Below are 16,612 nucleotides of genomic sequence, written 5' to 3'. Positions count from 1 at the left end.
AGTCACGACAAAATGAATGATTTTTCGTAATGCCCTAATGAGTATATTGTGAAGGGAAGCTTCTATATAACTAAGTTTTACTGATTTCCACAAGTCTGTGTATAAAGTGGGGCTTTCAAAAAATGATAAAAAAAATTGCAAATAGGCTGGAAAACAGCGCAGCTATTTTTTAGTGCCGAAAGTCCCAAAAGTGGACTGTTTGCTATGAATCGAGATTTCTCAAACATTTTTTTGTATTGCATTTGATGCGCCCTACAACCTACACTAGGTCTCTTGAAAAGTTCAAAATCACTGTAGCACCGTGTCATTATAGTTTCACAACCGGGAACATTCTTTTTACTACGTGTCAGCTCCAACATGATTTCAGACAAAATAACAAAACAGAATTTCAATTACTTCAAAAAAGCTTCATTTTATTTTCTGTCGTTTCTTGATAGTAAAACAAAGAATTGTTTTGTAATATACTGTTACGTACGATTGTTGTTTTTTTGTATGATAACTATACTATTGTTTGTGTTGTTTTACAGGCAGAAATATTGGTTCCATTCAACAAACTCGATTCATGAAGATAAGCTTTCTAACAATACGATTATATCGCAAAACTACTAGGTACTAACGTTAAACAAGAGATCACTGAATCATTATCGACTGGCGAACGAAATTTACAAGGTTACCCAAACCGCCGTTTTGCATCGAAAACTTATAACATGTTCCTGAGATTTCCTTCGCTTTGCGTTGAAAATTCTTGTAAAGGATTAATATCATGGCAGTGTGACTATAAGAACTTAAGAATCACCATTTTTTAGAATAAGATAAAGTAGATAACTGTACAGAACAATTAACTTTCGCAAAAATACGGTACACCGTTATCTAATTTTATCAAACTATTTAATTGTTAAGTTACGGCAATTTCAAAAGTTGGGAAATTACCTAAGAACCAAACGGTTATCTTGAATGTAGTCTACTAGTATATAAACAATTAACACAAAAGTAACATTCAATACGAGCTAATCGATATCAACCTTAAAATTCAATGTATAGAACTCAAAACGATTTTTTATTCAATTCAAAATGAAAATTGTTCCTGTATCTGATAAAGCTATGTTAAATAGTTTACAAGTGGGAAAAAATAGCAGATTAGACTTCGACTTTTTTTTTTCGTTGGGGCTATCCAACTATAGCCTCATTTCTGAAGGTTTTTATATAAAAAGTAGTGCTAGGCGATATTTTTGCGATTTCTAATTACCTATATTACTTTTATCCGTTTGCGTTGATTAGATTCAATCTAGACTAATAAGAAATTTGTTCATTTAATGCTTGCGGGCTGGCGAAAGAGGAGCCACGTGCAAAACTATGAACGGCTTCTTTCGCGGAAATGTTTTCAGGGTTTTCGGATTTACTCGGGTTAACTCCATGGTTGGCGTAGTAAAGGGTGAAAGTTCAGTAATTATTATCGGAATCATTTGCTTGTCAAGCGTTGGCGGTGACGTTTCGGACAGCGGAATCGATTGCTCGCATTTTTGGGTAAGCTATTTGGTTGAGGAGGTAAATGAAAGAATATGAATTGGTCTTTTTGTTTTTCCGTTCGATCTTTCAAACACAAACCTTTCTGACTGAAATGTGGAAAATCAACGGGTGCCTTATAATTGTAATACATATATGAAATGTGGTTAACTTGGAACTTTGATTCGTTTCTCTTGAACGTCTCTCTTGAACCTCTATTTCAGCAAGAAACAACTAAACAAATTCGCTTCCCATTTCCGAACTATCACCGCCCCCACTCTAATTAATTAAGTACGTAAGTTACTATCTATCCTTGTGCCTAGACTTTATTTTTCTTCGATATTTTCTACGTTTTCGCGGTTTGTTATCTAAATTGTTCTGTCCTTAGTAAATATTTCTAAACTTTAACTAATAATAAGACCAAATGTGTAACTAGTTTTGTTTAGATTGTTATTTGTGAAGTTGTGGCTGATGATAACTTGTGTTTCCGGTAGGCTTTTCCCGTCGTTAATTCAGGGTTTCACAGTGCGATGAAGGCGCCTAACATGTCTTGTTCACAACTCTTGCCAATCATCCCTATGAAAAATGAACAACAAATGGCCTGCGTTGATCAAATTCGTTGGACCGCATCGTTCAACAAGAAGAATGAGTGGGACAGAAAGGTGCAAACATTTTTGAGTGTTGGTTTCTAGCGTGGCTGCAAGTTCATCGCATCTTCAACTATGGAAACATTCCGGGAAAATTCTATCGGATTTTGTAATATATTACCTACAGTCTCACGTTGCCCGCAAAAATGTGGGAAATCAGTAATTCTATGTAATATTTCTGTCATCTAATCATCGCTAAAATGACTAGATGGTGACTCGTGTTACTTCCTTGCTATATGTGTGTTTGTGTATGTGTCTGTGTGTTGCTGTGTTCTTCAATTTATAAATGTCATACATATTGTAAATTAGCGCAGATTTTAGAAAAAACGGAGTTGTCCCCTTCAATCGCAGGGCTGGGGCGAAAGCGAAGAGGACAAGAATACCTAGAGCGAGTAAATTCGCGAAAACGATCGAATATTTACATTTAAACGCCGACGAAACTGCTCCAGCCGAAACGAAAACGTGTGTGTTCTACGCAGGTAACTACATGGTTCCCACAAATGTTAAAAAGAATCTATCAGATCGAATGCGTTCCCAATGCCGTTCACCTGTTCGGCCACCTTCCACTTGTACTTGAGTGCCTTCTCCGTGAACGGATCATCGGTTTGGATGTCGATGTTCTCGTACGAATTGGGCAGCACTAGACGGAACGCGTGCAGGAACATTCGTGGTGGTGAAGTGTCGATTTTCAGACTGTACGTGTAGTCTCCCACAACCACGTGTCCGATCTGGGAGCAGTGGAGCCGCAGCTGGTGCCGCCGGCCAGTGATTGGTCGCAAGAGCACTTTGGTAACTGGTTTCCCATTGTAGTAGCCCCGGTCAAGCACAAGCACTTTGGTGATGCTCCGGCGCGGGTTTTGGCACAGCTCATCCTCCAGAATGGTGCACATCTTTTTGCTGGTGTCCTTGAAGCGAATGTCCTCACCTGCAATGGAGAAGTACGTGTTGTGTTCAATTTTTATACACATTTAGAGGGCAATTGTTAGGAAAAATTTAGTTAGGGAGAACGTAAGAAACCATAAGAAGGGCCTCTAATGTCAGGAAAATAATTTCGTGCGCAACCGTAAGAGTTCGATCCGCCAAATGTGTTCTGAGCATGGCACAAACAATTTCATGTGTTGTTGTTGGGTTTCGTCATTGAACAATTTTTTAGTTTGCATAGGGGTTATACACTAATTACGTAAGGGCATATGGGGAGTTTCAAAATATCTTACAAATTCCTTTCTGGCGGGAAGGAAACGTTCGTCCTTGCTTACGTAGTATCATAAAACAAGTATGAAAAAGGAAATCGATAAGAAAAATATTCTTTACATATTGTACATGATGGTCAAGCAAGGGCGGACCATGAATTGTGCGTTTGCAGTTGCAAAATATGATTGTTAAATTAGTTATGAAATTTTGTTGAATGTTGCCAACGTGAGGAGCACCTTAATTGTCGATAGTTTTGGAGCAGCTACAGCAATTTCTTGACTCTTGGCGGTACAGTGTTCTGATCGGGAACTGGGGTCACAATCTGCCTTATAAGTTAAGAAGTGTTGATACTCTTCGTATTGTTAGGCCAACATCCTTTTTTTCAAATTATTGTTTCAAACCCGCAAGATATCCGGAAAATTTTCTGTGATTGTCAAAGATCTTGTATGCTGGTAAAACGCAATTTTTCAATTAACCTGACACTAGCCCTAAAACAATTGAAACCAAGAATGAGTTCTTTTCAGTTAATCAAAATATGCAACTTGTAACGTTGATTAGTCTCACAGTCCGCAGTGCTTCTAATTGCCTAAATAATCTTCCCAATTTTAATAATCTCTAAATGTGTAGTAACATTTTGCCAAATGCGGAACATGAGAATTATCCTATGTTAGCAAAGTAACAGATTGGTTTATTTTGGGGGACAGTGATGCTCAGAGGTGGGAAAATACCGGTTGAGTACCGGTACGGTAAACCAAATTTCCACACGTGTTTGTGTTTCCTTTACATTGTGTGCGGTCTTATCGCTGGTTGTGTTCCAACGAGACACGAAAGCCAAGCCGAGTTTCGCTTACACAGCACCGCGGTATGGTTTTGATTTACGTTTACCGGAGCACGAGTATGGGAAGGAAACACGAGAATAACGAAACCAAACTTCGGTTGTGTTGCGGTTGTGTATTCGGGTTGATGTTTATCGGTTATGCTAGTGCTGCTAGTATTTTTATTACGAATTCTAAACAAATTTCTTTTGGGTATAATATAAGGTTCGGCTTTTCGGTAATTGAAAAAAATGTCTTCAGACATCTTTCTTCTGACATTATGTTCGTTGTCATAAATGGCGTTCCTTAACTCAATATTGCGACATTTTCAAAAATATTTATCATCAGGAAGTTTGCAATATGGGTATGTTTGGTATGGGAAACTGCCCAAAAATCGAAAATAAAATGAAAATTTAATAGCCTCCGCTATTTTTATATCTAAGATAGCAGATCAAAAGTTAAGATGACGGTATTTAAAATCTGATATGCCGTCATTTAAAATCTGATATGGCGAGGTATATTCAATACTACTGGCATTCAATAACGTCGGTAAAAACCATGAAACAAGGGTATATTTGATATCAAGAAGTTGTCTAGAGATTAAAAATTGTTATTCGTCGCCAATTGTTTTTTTGCATATTTAAATAGGAATATAATTCCAAGTAAACGAAACTTGAATTGCGTTGTAAATTAGAAATTCAATTTGGCGGAATTATATTAAAAATTGTGGCCTATTCATGATGATTTAACAACTATCATGGTTACAGTATGGACCAATATCTACATTAATGATTGAAGGTTGTTTTATATGTTTTGTTATAATGAGACAGACAATTTCGTGATTGGTGACAATGTTAGTTGGTTGCTGTTCTCAATGAATTAAGTTTTTTTTAGTAATTGAATAAATGAGTGGTTGTTTTCTTTTAACTCGAATGTTCGCGACCAAACCTTCTAGAGGACCTCCATAATGTATCAAAACGATGTACAGTAACAGCAACAATAACAGCAATATGTTTTACCAACACTCAGTAAACACAGAGAACAGACATATAAGCTAGAACAAACTTTCCCGAAAAAATGTGTAAAAATTTAAATGAAAATACGTTGAAAATCATCATCGCATACAGGTTTGTATGCGTGATTCACCATTGTATCCAAGTTTGCATATTTATTATTATTACATCTTCGATATATATCGTACAGATTACACTTAATGCTATTGCTAGTGTCAATGTTAAAAATTTCTAATTGCTAACTTATAATTAGATTTAGTGGTATGGAAGTCATAAGCTAAAACAGTTTCGTTGAATCTGCTACAACATCTGTCTAGTGGATTGTTCTGGCCATATACTGTGCGGTGCCTGGGAATCCACAGAAGCGGACGATATATCACGAGGGGGTACAAATAAATGAATCCTTGAGAGAATGTCGGGACAGTCAATATTGTTCGACAACATATCGAAAATGAACATTCTTTGCAAGAACGTGCGGCGAGACTCCAGCGTTGGCAAATCTAGCAACATGCATCTATTATTATACGGCGGAAGACGGATAGGGTCGTTCCAAGGCAATTTTCTGAGAGCAAATCGTACAAAACTTCTCTGAACGCGCTCCAGTCGGCTGCTTTGAACGGCGTTGTATGGCGCCCATACTTGTACAGCATACTCCAAAGTGCTCCGGACCAGTGCGCAGTATAAAGATTTAAGTGCGTAGAAATCCACAAAATCGGCAGCGTTTAGTTTTAGAAAACCCAATGTTGCAAAAGCCTTCGCCGTTGTTGCAGTGATGTGGTCGGCGAAACGAAGTTTTCTGTCGAATAACACTCCCAGGTCACGGATAGAATCCACCCGCTCGATGACACAGGCTTGAAGAGTATATTCGCAACGCCTTATATTTGCCGAACGTCCGAAACTTATCATCTTACATTTATCAATGTTGATCTGCATACCGTTCAGCAAACACCATTCCTCTATATTGGCTATATCGTCTTGGAGCACAGCAGAGTCCAGTGCTGAAGCAATTGAACGAAAGATTTTCAGATCATCAGCATAGAGCAGTTTTTCAGAGTTGATGCGGGTGCAGAGGTCGTTGATGAATAAGAGAAATATCAGTGGGCCTAGGTGACTTCCTTGAGGCACACAGGTTGGCGTTTCGAATGCGTTTGAGCATTTAGTGCCAATTCTAACGAAGGCAGATCGTTGTGAGAGGTAAGAATGCAGCCATCTGGTAACCCACTCAGGAAAGCCTAGTCGCTCCAGCTTCAAAACAGCAATGTTGTGGGGCACCTTGTCGAATGCTTTTGCGAAATCAAAATATATAGCGTCCACTTGTTGACGTTTCTCTACAGCTGGAACTAGAAAGCTCGTGTACGTCATCAAGTTCGAAGTAGCGGAGCGTTTTTTATAAATCCGTGTTGTCGTTCGTTGATTATGTTGGAAGAAGCAGCGTACATCGCATTGTACACAAACTTTTCCAGAACTTTAGCTAGGCAGTTCAGCAGCGAGATTCCTCTGTAATTTTCAACATTGTGCCTATCTCCAGCCTTATGAATAGGAACTATAGCAGCTTCTTTCCATGCTGTTGGGAATATATTTTCCGAGATTGAACGCTGAAAAATAATACTTATTGGCGCAGAAAGTGCTCGGGCACAATGCTTTATAAACACAGGAGGCAAGCAATCCGGACCAGGCCCTTTCAAAGGATCAACGCTGGACAGAGCGCTCGCTACATCAGAATCATTTACGTTAGGAAGAGGAAGGTTGATATTATGCGTTGGCAATGTTTCAAGGTACTGTTGCGATGGATAGACAGGAGGGCTGGTAAATACATCTCGGAAGTGATCTGCAAAAAGCTTCGCCGACTCGGCAGCGGACTGTGAATTTTGGTCTCGAAGATAGACATTTTCTGGTACACCCACGGAACGTTTTCTGCTGTTTATAAATGTCCAGAATGTCGAAGGATTATTTCGAAGGCTGCGCTGAACTTGATTCAGATATTCACCGAATGCACTGTTCCGGGCTGTTTCATACTGCAGTTCAGTTTGACGAAGAATAGTTTTGTTGTCGTCGGTCCTATGATGTAAATATCGCTTTCGTTGTTTCCGGAGTACGTTGCGTATGCGACCAAGCTCAGCGTTCCACCACGGAAATTTATATTCTGCTTTTCTGCTGACACGTTTTTTAGGAACATAACGGCGAAGAATCTCATATATGGCATCATAGAACGCCACAACTGCCTGATCTAAGTCATTTCCAACCAGTATCTCACGCCAATTGAGTGCACCAATGGCCATTGAGACTTCATCGAAGTTGCATCGAGTAAAGTCAAAATTGAAGTCGTCGTTAATTGTATCAAAACCTTCATCGTCATCAGAATGCATATCAAATCTTAAAACGAAGGGTTTATGGTGAGGGTCAACCTTCAGTATAGATGTGGGAGGCTCAATCAGTTCGAACACGTCCGTGTCATTAACGAAAGCTAAATCGAGGGTCCGTCCATTCACGTTGCTAACAGAGCAGATTTGATACAAGCCACCAGCGACCAAAGTTTCTGTGATGGCCGTCTCTTGTTCCGTGGTTGCATTTTCAGGAAGGTAGCACTTATAATCGTCATCAAAAACCCACCGAAGATTAGGAAGATTATAATCACCTACAACAAGTACATTGTCGCGCCTATTACATTTGTCCAGGATGCTTTGGACTGCAGAAGAGTGAAGGTTGTACAAGTCAGGATCACTGTTCGGCCTTAGATAAATGCAACAAATATATAACGATCGACCAGGCAGTGAAACGCGTACGACAACTTGCTCCAAACATTCACATCCAGGTATTTTTAGTATAGTCCCAGTTAGATGTTTCTTTATCGCTATGAGAACACCACCTCCGCGACGTAGGTGACTGGTAGAAGAGTTGCGATCGCATCGGTAGATTGCGTAGTTCGTCGTTAGCTCGGTGTTTAATATATCATCACGTAACCAGGTTTCGGTGAGAACGATAATGTCGTAGTCGCAGGAAGTGAGCGCAAGCAAGAAAGCCTGCGTTTTTGTTCTCATTCCACGAACGTTCTGGTAGTAGACGGACAGGAAATCAGGTGTTGTACGCAACGGCATGCTATGAACCAAGAGGTTTTCAGAAAGCGAACTGTCATGTAAAGCAAAATACTCGCCTGAGAAGGGAGTTCGGAAGACCCCCTCACGACCTCCGACCGCAGGACCGGGACGACTAAGTGGGTCGCTGGCTGGTAGCGCGACTGCGTCGGAGCGCTCAGGGGCTTCCGTAGTACTGTATAACGGGCGTCCCGGTGATGGCAGTGCAGCGTGAGTTTGTAGATGTGGTCTTGGCGATGGCAAGGAAATTATGCTTCGTTCAAGTAACGGAAAATTGCACGAACGTGTTGTACCCGATGGCACGCTAGAAACCGAGTGGTTTTCAGAAAGCGAACTGTCATATAAAGCAAAATACTCGCCTAAGAAGGGAGTTCGGAAGACCCCCTTACGACCTCCAAACGCAGGGCCGGGACGACTAAGCGGGTCGCTGGCTGGTAGCGCGACTGCGTCGGAGCGCTCGGGGGCTTCCGTAGTACTGTATAACGGGCGTCCCGGTGATGGCAGCGACGAACAAAGTGCACCTTCATTTAGTTGGTTAAAATCGTTAGAGAGCACGACCGGGTCAGGAGGGTGAAATTCCAGTCGACTACTGTGCAGATAATCTTCGGTGACGGCGTCTAAACTGTTGTGTTCAGCAGCAGTCTGTAGTGGGAGGCGTTCTGAGCGAGCAGAAGCGATGCGATCTAACTTTCCACTTAGACATTGAAGTTGTTTGCCAGGGTTGCAATGATGGTAGAATCAAACGAATTGTTTTTGTCGACAGACTGCAATTGAGATTTGTTTTGAGGGTGTGCAGAATCTATAATTGCTTCGGAAGGACATATACCCTCCTTGGCTTTACCTGACACAGAAGGAGTCTCCGATTCGTCAGGTATGTTGATTGCCGAGGAAAATAAAGTTGGAAAGAGATTTTCCGGTATAGCGTTGAGCTACAGAGCACCACCAGATGAATTCCTCTCTGCAGCAATCCTGATAATTGGTCGTTGACTTGTTGAGTTATTCACAAATTCCCTGAAGTAAATGTTTTCTGGCCAGGTTTGTTTGGAGAGGGCCTTATCCCTATAAGATTTACGAACGCCGATCTTAAATGTTATATAGCTCAGAGATGTGACATCCTTGTCCTTAGGAACTAGACGAACTATCCTTGGTTGTATATCCTCGCCCAGGCATTCTTTCACTAGGGTCGAAATTTCATCATCCTTCGTACTGGGGTCAAATGCAGACAAGTAAACCCATAACAGCTCCTCAGGTGGTGAGACTGTTTTTATCGTTTCAAACGCAGCCTTAGCTCCACGAATATTAGTGATTTTGGTTTTTAGCTGGTCATCTTCACGCTTGCGCTTAGGTGTATTTGGAACTGGATTATATCCAGCAATCCTATTCCAAGGCGTATTTACGGTTGGAGATAACGGTTTCGACTCAACTTTAACCGAAAGAGCTTTTACGACGTTTTTCAAATCAGCAATGTCGTCCTTTAAGGACTTTAGAGAATTGTCGTCGGGAATTGGATTCTCGTAACAACGTGAAGACATTTTACGGAAGTAGTCGCTTGAAAACAGGTCAGCGCAACCGTTACACATCCAAAACAAGTTTCGTGGATGGGTTCCTAAGACTTCTCTAATATCATAATCCACTTTTACACATATCATATGGAACGAGTTTCCGCAGTATCCACGACAGATGATGCGGTCAGAGTCATTAACGACTTTCGAGCAGCTAGTGCAAACCATGCTTCCGAGAAATGGAATAACGCCTAGCGGGTATGCAATATTCGTGTCTTGTACTTGCACGCGATGTATGTTGAGCAGATTCGAGCACTTGCCAACTTGTATGCAATGCCGGTTGAGCACTACTCGAGCAGAGATGTGTTGCTATTCACCAGCAGATGTCGCTTCGGACAGAGAAATCGGGCGTGCTGGCAGTGGTGATGACAAGTGAAAAAATATCAACACATAATTCCAGAATTTCGGATCACGATTCTTTCGAAAATTCACTCGCAAATCCCGGAAACTTCAACTCGAAAACACGACGACACACGGAAAACAGCAAACAAACAACGATCAAAGCTATCGCGGCGCACAAAACAACCGAAAAATAATTAAAAACATTCAACTCTGTTGATAAGCGCGACTTAGTCCCGTATAGCGTTTGCTGGCCGATCGAAGCGCCGACCAGTGGCAAGTTGCTACTTACTGTTGTCATTTCAAAGCGATAGTTTAATTTCTTACACAAGTTGAAAACTTTACTTGTATGTCAGTTCTCAGTGCAGTAAATAAGGACTTACTCGTTTAACAATGAGTTTCCCCCACTTGCGTCTGAGTTGCTTACCATATGTGAATAACACACACATACACGCAATTGCCTCTGTGCAAGGATATATGTATCAATACGATGCGCCATACAGTAATAATAGGGATATATGTATACGTAATGTGAGTATGTGCTCGAGATTATTCGAGAATCGCCTAACCAGCACAACCAAACATGGATTAGATTTCATTGATACGACTATTGGCGATATAAATATAACCGGCCTCTTTATATGAATGTGAAGTCCATATTAACTTTGCAAAAGGGCGAATAAGATTTATAAACAAACTTTTATTTTGATGATTTCTTTTAATGCAATATAATTTCAACGCAGAAAACAATTGAAATTACTTCTACAAAGGGTAAAAATTTAGATTACCGCATATATTTCATAAAATTCCACTCTGCAGCGGAATAATAAGCGAAACAAGTTTGTTTACAAAAAACTCTTTAGCCCTTTTGACGAATTAATATTGAAGTTATTGATTTCATTAATTTGATGGATTTTATTGTTTTTGTTATTTCATTGACCTCGCTGATTTCATTGTTTTCTTTAATTTCAATTTAAACATTTTGACATTAACATCAATTTATATACTCTATAAATTTTACCGAATCAAATATATCTACATTTCTCGGTTTCATGCAATTATTCGTCAACACAAGGTAGCGGTTTTTAGTTTGGTATACGCAATCTTGGTTTCCAGCATTGAAACAAACATAAATTGTTAAACTATTAACACCTGCTCAGAACCAACCATTTCGATATTGCCCCATCGACTCTCAACAACTAATTGATCTCAATTCAGTTGTCTATTCGGCAGCACTGCACACGAATTTACTGCTTGTTCTTTTAACCGCAGCACCGTGTATAGAAAAAAAAAACCGAAACCGCTGCTAAGAATACATCAACACAAGTAGAAACTCGTGCACACATGTAAACGGTGCTGAGTGACTCGGTTTTGACTTAGTTTACCGTGTGAACGAAATCAAAACCAAATACGATGTGCATCACTCGTTTACACGTGTTGAGATTTTGACAACCGTACCGGTGAATGTACGTACCGGTTGGTTTTCTTACCCACCTCTAGTGATGCTTAACTAAATTTCACGCCAGCTTTATTATTCTGTTTCTCTATGAGATTTCAACGCTTTAGAATAAATATTTTCGCGACACCCTCTCACACAACCTCGCACCATCAATATATTAAATCATCAATACGCATACTGCTGCTAGCCTTGACATGCTATAAGAAAATAAAAAAAGTACAGCACCGCGATGCTATCGGTACGCAGCTCAGAGCCGACACACGTATCGGTTCTACGAAGCACACGGCACTCAAAAAAGTCGGAACACGAACAGGACGGTGTTCTTCTAACTTCGTATTCGCGTCGAACACTCGTTCTGCTAACATTTACGAGAACACGTTCTTCGAGCACGTGGCACACTAATGTTGGAAGAACAGGCACACTTGCGTGTTGTAGGATATCACTGAGTACATCCATCAAAAAAGAAAGTTAAAATTTCATCAGAATTTAGTTAAATAGTGATTGTAAGGTGCATTCTAGAGTATACCTATATGTAATAATAAAAACAAGCTTCAGAATTATTTCATCTCTTTGTTTCGAAATGCACATCATTTGCAAAACAAATCCTACGATCATCATACGGTTTATTTTCAAAAAACAATAGGAGTCATTTAAAGTGCAGCCTGTGGAAGCGGTTGCCAAAATGTGTAACCCGTCAGGGTAACAATTTAGCACTGGGTGTAAATATACCTATTTGTGCGTACTCTCTCCGTAGAGTGTATTGTTATTGCAACCTAACTCACCGCTGTTCATTATGCTCGTTCATGCTTTCATCATTAATCCAGATAGGTGTAGTAATTTTTGTTGTGTATTTGTAAATAAATAGCATAAGGTTTAGTTAGGTTACCGCTCTCCTTTCGCAGCAAAAGTGGGCTAACTACGCTCCGCTAGAAGCATAGTTGTCCCATGTGCTATGGGAATCCCTATACACATGGGACAATTATGCTTCTAGCGGCAGTACGCACAGTGGTCAAAAACGTAAACTTAATTCACTACAGGCCAATCCATCGAATATATTCACAGGGTGTCTTTGGAGGAATTGTTCGTATGAATAATACCCACAATCTGATAACAATTGAAATTAGGCATGGCTTACTATGATCGAACTAAAAAAATTAACTTTTTATACTGACGAGATAGAAAGTTAATGTCTTCGACAAAGTTTTAGAAATGCTCATAGTGAAGAATTTTGTTGAAAAACTTGAGCTGGTAGGACTAAAGATTATCGATTTATAATGCGTTTTCTATGGCAACCCCCTTAAACCTAGTTTTTTTTAATATAACTTTTTTCATTGTGACTTTTCGTGCAAACTATGTTCAAAACGAATGTGTAGGTATCAAAACTACATAATATTGTCGAAGACAGTATGTAAAAATACTCATTCGTTTCAAAACTATTGAATATTTTTACATTTTTTTTACACCAACTTCAACTACGCATAAGAAAGAAATGTGCAAACCAAAATGCATGAACAGGAACTTGTACTATGTATGTACTATGTACAATAAAGTTAGGAAGGTTTGGTGCGTGGCACTCTAGAACCCTATGAATAGGGTAAGCTTACCTTATCATATTTTTTTAACTTTTCGATACAAAAATCAGCAAATTTTTTTTTAAGTTTTTTATCCCAATTTTTGAAATTCTTGGTTTGATATTAAAATACAAGTATTATTTTCACTTATACTTGAATATTTCAGACTGTGCAATCGATTAATCGGTCAATTGTTACACCCACGCTTATGGGAGTTCAAAATGGGTGTTTACCGACGCCACAGCCGATTAAATATGATCAACGAAATCTGTTGAATTCGATCTATTTCAAGCAATTAAATTGCTCGATGATAGTTTAAAACTGAAACTCAGGCTCCTGCTAGGCCACCATTTTTTTTCTAGCCAACATCTGCCTTTGTTATCAAAACAAAACAATACAATAGAATGGACGACATGGGCCTAGAAGCGGCTAGGCCCCTCATGTTAACTACTGTCAAAGTCTGTCAACCAGCAGTAAACAAAATAAAACAATGCACACTTTATCTGATTTGATGCAAACTACTTTACTCTTCGTTCGTAATGAGAACGTATTTCATTCATATTGTTACAAGCAAAGTTCTTAGGTTAACTACCATAATACGACCTCATGTCGCACTCCTGGGGACACCGCATTGTTTTACGATTAACGGAAAAACAAAATTGACAAAATTTGACCACCAATTTGGTTGTTTTTTAGCTTTTGCCAGTTAGTAACTGTTTGATAAATCCCACAAATTTGAAGTTTAAAAAACGATATAATATCTTTTTTGATCTCCCGGAAGCTGCATTGATTGTATACTGATCCACACTACTTACCAATCGCAATATCGATGACTTCTTCATCAAAGTCGGTGTGACCCCGCAGCAAGGCCAGGTAATACTTTCTAGCTCGCTGCTCCTCAAACACCTGACAAACTTCTTTACATGCATTTTTGTTCAGTGGAATGCACAGTATCCCGCTCGTAGCAAAATCCAGCCGATGGGCGAAATAGAAGTCGTGTGTTAGATTGTCCTGCACGTACTCTGGAAATTGCTTCCGCATGATCGTTTGAACAGTTTTCTGAAGATAAGAAAATCAGTTTAAATGTAATATACACCTGTTGCTAAATTTCGTTTACGATTTACCTTTTTTGTATCGTTTGAATTGATGAGTAAATCATGCTTTTTGTTTATCACGAGAAAGTTCCCACTGCTGTACAACACATCCACCGTTTCGTCCTTTTTCTTGTAGTTATTTCCCTCACATAGTGATAAGATAAAGTTTACGATGCGGTCACATAAGACCAATATCGCTTTGATGATTTTTTCCACCAATCCTGTGGCGAAAAACTGCATGATCCTATCGATGATTTCATCGATCATACTGGCAGGACACTATCACAGAAATCCTCTTACTTAGATCCTTTAGACCGTCAAAATCTTCCTGTTTGCAAACAATTATCTGCTTTACTTCTAGAGGGTACTAACTGAAGGACTGTCAAGTATTTATTCAGAATGCACTAAACAAACACACTTCTCCAGTTATTTTTGTCTTGTTCGTCCCTTCAAATCGCACGCCGACTTTCCTCTCTCGCTCTTTCTCTGGTTCTCTCGCGAACCCTCCGTCGCTCTCACAGGACTTTACTGCTGCAAAATTTATACCTTCAGCACCAAGCAAAATTCATCCTAGATTCTAGAGTACTCAGCAAATTCCTGCCATTTTTCGTCGTACTAGCCATTCGATCTGGACCAGCTCGATACGGGAAACACTTCTCCAGTTTTCGAACTATCATTACAACCCCAGTATGATCACGGAAAATGCTTACCACTTGGCAAATAATGGAATTTTCTTCGCAGACATCACAGGACGGTACTCCGATCGACTGCACAATTCACACACACTCTACTTTCATCATTCTTGTCTGCTATCCCGCTTTCATCTTTATCTTATCTGTATAGGGGATCCTTTTCATGCAGAATGTCATCGGGATTTTCTTTCCCGCATGTACGCTCTGGCTCTTTTTGACGGTCTTTCTTTCACACTGGTCGCGACGGGTTGCCTTGGTATATGTATTGATTATATGGGGAGTGGACTGGATGATCGAATTTGTTCGTTTGTCAAACCGATTTCAAAAATATGGCATGTAAATTAACAAAAATTAATCGATAGAATCGAAAAGGTGAAGAGAAGAGACTTTTTTTCTCCACCTAATATTTTAGGCATCGCTAGATATAAAATATTCTTGTCACCATAAGCTGTACGGTTCTTGAATGGTATGTTGTCAAAATATATCTGGAAAAGAACATATTTTGGTTAGTTATCCTCTAGGGAGAGATATGCGGAGGAAAAAAAAGACAAACTAGCAACGGTAAATATCGCGATAAAAAACTAGCATCACTTATTGCGAACCAAGTTTTGCGTGACTTTATTATCATAACGTTTATTTTAAAAATAAGAAATGAAGTGCATTGGAAAATTTTGTGCGAATCGGCCTTGTAATTACGCTCTAATAGCTGAAATAAGTTTTTTTTCGGAACCCGAAGGATGCTGCATTACGCGATAAATGGGTTGAATTTTTCGAGTTCCGGCGTTCCCGTTGCTGGATTCTTTGCGGCTATGTAGCGCAAGTATTATTCAAACAAAAATCAGTAAATATGTATATAATAAGAAGAGAATACTGCAAAGAAAAACTCCGTTCCTGTGTATTCGCACGTTACGCAGTTATAGGAGCTTAAGAAAAACAAAAAAGCAAACTTTTGATGATGGATCTATTTCCCGCAGAAAACCATTCTTGACCCTATCGAACAACGGAAGCAAGAAGATAGATTAGATGCATAAAATATACCATGCGGTAGCTTTCGGACAAAAAATCATCTCTTCAGATCAATCAAAAGCAACACTGCCAGCAACGCAACCATCTGGAAAAAATCAGATAGAAGGTATTACCGACGATTCCGCCGGGAATCCTACCTTTGGATATAGGTTGGTTACCCTAATTGAACAGCATTATTCTTGTCAGGAAAGTTCAACTTACAATAGCGCCTATTTATAATTTGTTGTCTAATGTTTATCAACAAAAATAAAAAAAATAACATTACTATCCAAAAATATTGCACCAATGCAGTCAAATAATGATCGACTGGCTCAAAATGTTGACAGTAAGCTGGCTCAAGATGGCGTCTTCGCATATCTCTCCCTAGAGGATAACTAATTTTGGTATGGTGACCGTTCTTAACAACGGGTTGTTTGTATGGTCAAAAATTGAAAGACGATAATCGTTATGTTCGATATTCTACCAAGCAATGGTTAACCTATTTTTGAACGAACCATATTGAAACTCGTATTTAAACGTTTGATGCAATGGTTGGGCGATATGGTAGCCGTTTATGCGGGAATGTGTTATAGGTAATTTGAGCCCACCTTATCATACCATGATAGAAT

General features: G+C 39.4%; 1 protein-coding gene across 1 annotated transcript; it reads right to left on the bottom strand.

Annotated features, from left to right (window-relative positions):
• Positions 1–386: 386 nt before the first annotated feature.
• LOC131677440 (RNA pseudouridylate synthase domain-containing protein 1-like) lies at positions 387–15,089 on the bottom strand. Its single transcript, XM_058957271.1, has 3 exons — positions 14,317–15,089; positions 14,008–14,251; positions 387–3,075 (listed from the first exon to the last, which is right to left on the bottom strand). Exons 1-3 carry the CDS (start codon positions 14,551–14,553, stop codon positions 2,654–2,656), a joined length of 903 nt encoding a protein of 300 aa, XP_058813254.1. The 5' UTR covers positions 14,554–15,089; the 3' UTR covers positions 387–2,653.
• Between the last annotated feature and the right edge of the window lie 1,523 nt (positions 15,090–16,612).

The sequence above is a fragment of the Topomyia yanbarensis genome, chromosome 1 (assembly GCF_030247195.1).
Source record: "Topomyia yanbarensis strain Yona2022 chromosome 1, ASM3024719v1, whole genome shotgun sequence".
Classification (NCBI taxonomy): Eukaryota; Metazoa; Arthropoda; class Insecta; order Diptera; family Culicidae; genus Topomyia; species Topomyia yanbarensis.
This window is presented reverse-complemented; position numbering and strand designations above follow the sequence as displayed.

Coding starts and splice junctions, on each gene's coding strand:
- LOC131677440 (XM_058957271.1), bottom strand. CDS start 14,553: ATGATCGATGAAATCATCGATAGGATCATGCAGTTTTTCGCCACAGGA. Junction 14,252..14,316: donor ATTCAAACGATACAAAAAAG/GTAAATCGTAAA, acceptor TCTTATCTTCAG/AAAACTGTTCAAACGATCAT. Junction 3,076..14,007: donor AGTCATCGATATTGCGATTG/GTAAGTAGTGTG, acceptor TCTCCATTGCAG/GTGAGGACATTCGCTTCAAG.